We start from the raw sequence: 3831 nt of genomic DNA on the forward strand, positions 1-3831 counted from the left end.
TCTTTTACACGCTAGGTAGCATTAAGGGACCTCTTGAGGCTTATTTTTCAGCCTTTAGTTTTAGTAATGCTACTCTGGATCACATTTTTCTCCATAATGAGCAAAAGTCACATATTCTTTTTCGTCTTTTTTTTTAAAGTCACATATTATTCTTAAACCAAATAAAGGGGTGGTTTATTCTGAAAAAGGCTAGTTGCCTACATACTAATTGTAAACAATTTTTATCATTTCTTTTCACTTATCCACCAACATGTATATACCAAGATTGAGTCAGGAGTGTAAGAAAAATGAGACCTAGGAAAATGTTAATCTTCCTTCCTGTCTATCTCTCTTAACGACCCAATTTACCTCACACAATTGTAAAGATTAGGGGGGAAATTAAAACAGTGTTAGGTTATGCAATATGTAAATAAATGGCATTTGTGTTTTTTTAAAAAATTACCTTTATGTCTTACCTTGCTCTTTTCAAATGGTTAGTTATGAAAAAGTAGCACTCAATTTTCTATTGTCACTGTAACATGGTTATTTGTCCCTGTAAGCACATAATTACATATGACATGACCAGAAGGGAAAAGGAAAAAAAGCATTATGCTTCTGGCTAAATGTTAAAAATTACAATTACAGCAAAAGCAATTGTCACGCAGCATTAACAGAAAAGGCTGATGCCTGGCCGCCATTTGTCTCATGTAGAACTCAGAGGGCAATCAGGGAGCCTGCTCTGATGCCCGTCCTGCTGAAAACAGCCCCTGGCTTTAAAGCCCTCCCACTGTTGCTGATTTGGCTCAGACTCAGACACTTTCCTTCAGGTTTCCGAAGCCATAAATCTTAATGGGAGGAGATGGTCTATCTTTCTTCTGAGGAGCAGCTGGTAGATTTGAAACCCTGACCTTTTTTGGTTAGCAGTCTGACTTGTTATGCACTGCACTACCAGGGCTCCTTTTAAATAAAGCCCTGATTTAGAAGTTCACCGTGTGAATTTTCCCTTTGCTTTTACGCTTTTACACAAAGGGATGAATGATTCTACCAAAGACCTCAGTGAAATTAAGAGAATGTTTTTAAATATGGCTAAAAGTAAGAAAAAAATGAAGAAATAAAAGCAGCTCTTGTGGCTTAGTGGTAAGGAATTGCACTGCCAACTCAAAGATACATGTTTCAAATACCCCATCTGCTGTGTGGGAGAAAGATGAGCAATCTTCTCTCATGTGATTTATTGCTTCTGAAAACCTGCTGAGGGGGTCAGCTATGGTTGGTCCCAACTCAATGGTATTCAACAAGAACAACAACAACAATATATTCACCTTTGGTGAGTAGGTGATTCTTCCCCCACCCCCACAACTAAATTTTTAAAATTTAAATTGTGATTTTAATGAAAGCTTACAGAAAAGTAGGATTTCCATTCATTCATTCTCTGTTGCATTTTCCTTCCTCTCCTTCTCTCAGTTCACTTTTTAAAAAAGTATTCATTCACTGTTGCATAATTTCCTCCCTCCCTCTCCTCCAGTCCACTTTCCCCCCACTCCAGTCTACTTTTCAATGCACCTGCAATTAGAATCTTTTAAAAAATAAATAAGAACAGGCGAGCTCTGGTGGCCTAGTGGCAAAAAGCTGTACTGCAATCCCAGAGGTGAGAGGCTCAATCTCCTCCTGTACCAGTCAGATCTGATTTGCTGGTACACACACACACACACACACACACACACACACACACACAAGAATAAGAAAAGACCAAAATTATCACTGCAGGGTATTTCTTAGAGTAGGTTCTGTAATGCTATTAAGTGGCCAGATTATAGTGTAAACTCAGGCCTGAATTGAAAGCCTACTTGTTTTTGGTCAGCTATTCTAGGCAGCAGCCACTATTCATGAAGTGAACAGTTATCAAAAGGAGGTTAAAATATATTCAGTACACTCTTTTTTTTTTTTTAAAAAGGTCAGCAAGGTGGATAGGTGGCATACACCCCCCCCTTCCCATGAGGGAATCAATCACTGAATCTGGGTACTTGGGGCCATAGTTACTGGGGACATCTGGTTCAATGGGCACAGCATAGTTCACAATGACAATGCAATACATCCTGCTTTGGTGAGTGATGGTTGGGAACTTTAACGTTTACAGGTAGGTCATCTTAGATACTACTGGTCTCTTTGAGCCTGGAACAAAGAAAACAGGATATTAGTCCAAAGGACTAAAGAAAGGACAATGTGAACTTCAGTCTCCACGACTTCGATGATGCCCAGCTGTCACTGCTGACCACTCTGCAAAGGACCACTGGGGAAGGTCCATAATAGAATAGGAGTAAAATGTGGAACAAAAGTAAAAATAAAACCTCAAAGGTAAGGTTTACTTATCTGATAAAAGTGGTAGAACCACCAAGACTATGGCCCTTAGTCATCTTTCGATCCTGGAGGTGAAATCACTCCTGTGTCTCAGCTTCCAGCCAAGTAACAGACAACCAGAGCACCAGGAAGGAGGCACACATGCATTAGAACAATGAACTGGACAAGATCAAAAGGGTAGCATCGGCTCAGGAAGTAAGGTGCAGAAGGACAGGGTAGGAAAGAAGGACTAGTAGAAATAGCAAACGCAGGGAGCAAGTGGAGAGAGTGCTGCTACATAGTGGTTACTGTCATCAGTGTCCCCAGAGCATAATCATGTGGAGGAACTATTGAATTTGCTTTGCAAACTTTCATTCAAACCACAATAAAAAGTTAATAACAGGAAAATAAGAATAAGCAAGTTAACTAATTTCTTTATAAACAATAAAACAATGGGTATATCTTCATGCACCTTTTTCACGCAAATCTATCTCTGACATTATTACGTATTAATATTCCATAAATGTAGAACATTATAATACTTTGACTTTTCCACATTTATTGAATCTGATGACTTTCAGTTAAAGAAGCAATGTTTTTGGATGAGAATATTACCTGGCCTGACAATGCCTTCTTCAGCTCCGTTCTCTGTCCACTGAGATTCACTGTCCAACAGGCGGTTTTTAGATTCACTAAGCGGTTTAATAGGAAAGGGCTGATTTGATCCAATACTGAAAAGAGGAGTAAACCATTCTGTAAATAGCTCAATTAAGTTCAAAAATCAATTAAGGGTATTTAATAAATTAATAAGCAGCAAATTAGTATTCTTTTTCCTAAATATGTGAGGGCAACTCATAAGATCTTAGCACTCCGAAAAAAATTTTATCCTCAAAAGAAAAATAAAACCCCTGCTGCCCACTAACTGGCTTTTTAGATGCAAGAATCTGTATTCCAATAATGCTAATGGAAACTATTAGACAAAAGAAAAAAAGGTTTTCTGAGGGTAGTCTGAAATTATTTTTACCATGTTAAATCAAGAGCCATTAAGTAGAACAAAGACAGGTGAGGATCTGTGTCTGTGGCCAGGACAAAAAAATTACCTGTCATTTCCCAAGTTTTCTGCTTTCTACCTCTGCAGTTTAGATCTAAGGGAAAAAATGATTTAGTGATTTAGTGTCGACTTATTTTACTAACTGAGCTATTCGGGGAAGGGGGACAGGAGGAGAAAAGGGGGACTAGTATCTGTTCTGTATTGATTAGGGGCCAGACACAGCAACAAGTGCTTGATCCCTAAAGTATCTTGATCCCTGAAGTAACCCTCAAAAGTCAGCATAATGACCTCATTTTACAGAAGGGAAACCAAGAGGGCTCAACAGACTAGTTTGGAATTTTATAAACTGTGACAGCTTTAAAATCTAAGTTTTCTGGAGAACATTATGCTGAGTGAAATATCCCAGTCACAAAAGGACAAATATTACATGATGCCACTGTTGTAGAATGGGACTGTCCTTGGGGTTA

At 38.5% G+C, this 3831-nt stretch overlaps 1 protein-coding gene across 2 annotated transcripts in view; it reads right to left on the bottom strand.

Annotated features, from left to right (window-relative positions):
- Positions 1-494: 494 nt before the first annotated feature.
- The window catches only part of ZDHHC20 (zinc finger, DHHC-type containing 20), an 80961-nt gene continuing 77624 nt past the window's right edge, over positions 495-3831 (bottom strand). For both annotated transcript variants that reach the window (XM_006894105.1, XM_006894106.1), the window contains exons 11-12: positions 2929-3044; positions 495-532 (exon numbers count right to left, since the gene is read on the bottom strand). In XM_006894105.1, coding sequence (XP_006894167.1) covers positions 495-532; positions 2929-3044 — 154 coding nt within the window. The remainder of the gene's footprint in view (positions 533-2928; positions 3045-3831) is intronic.

This window comes from Elephantulus edwardii, unplaced genomic scaffold (genome assembly GCF_000299155.1).
Source record: "Elephantulus edwardii isolate Elephantulus edwardi_28Jun2011 unplaced genomic scaffold, EleEdw1.0 scaffold00135, whole genome shotgun sequence".
Classification (NCBI taxonomy): Eukaryota; Metazoa; Chordata; class Mammalia; order Macroscelidea; family Macroscelididae; genus Elephantulus; species Elephantulus edwardii.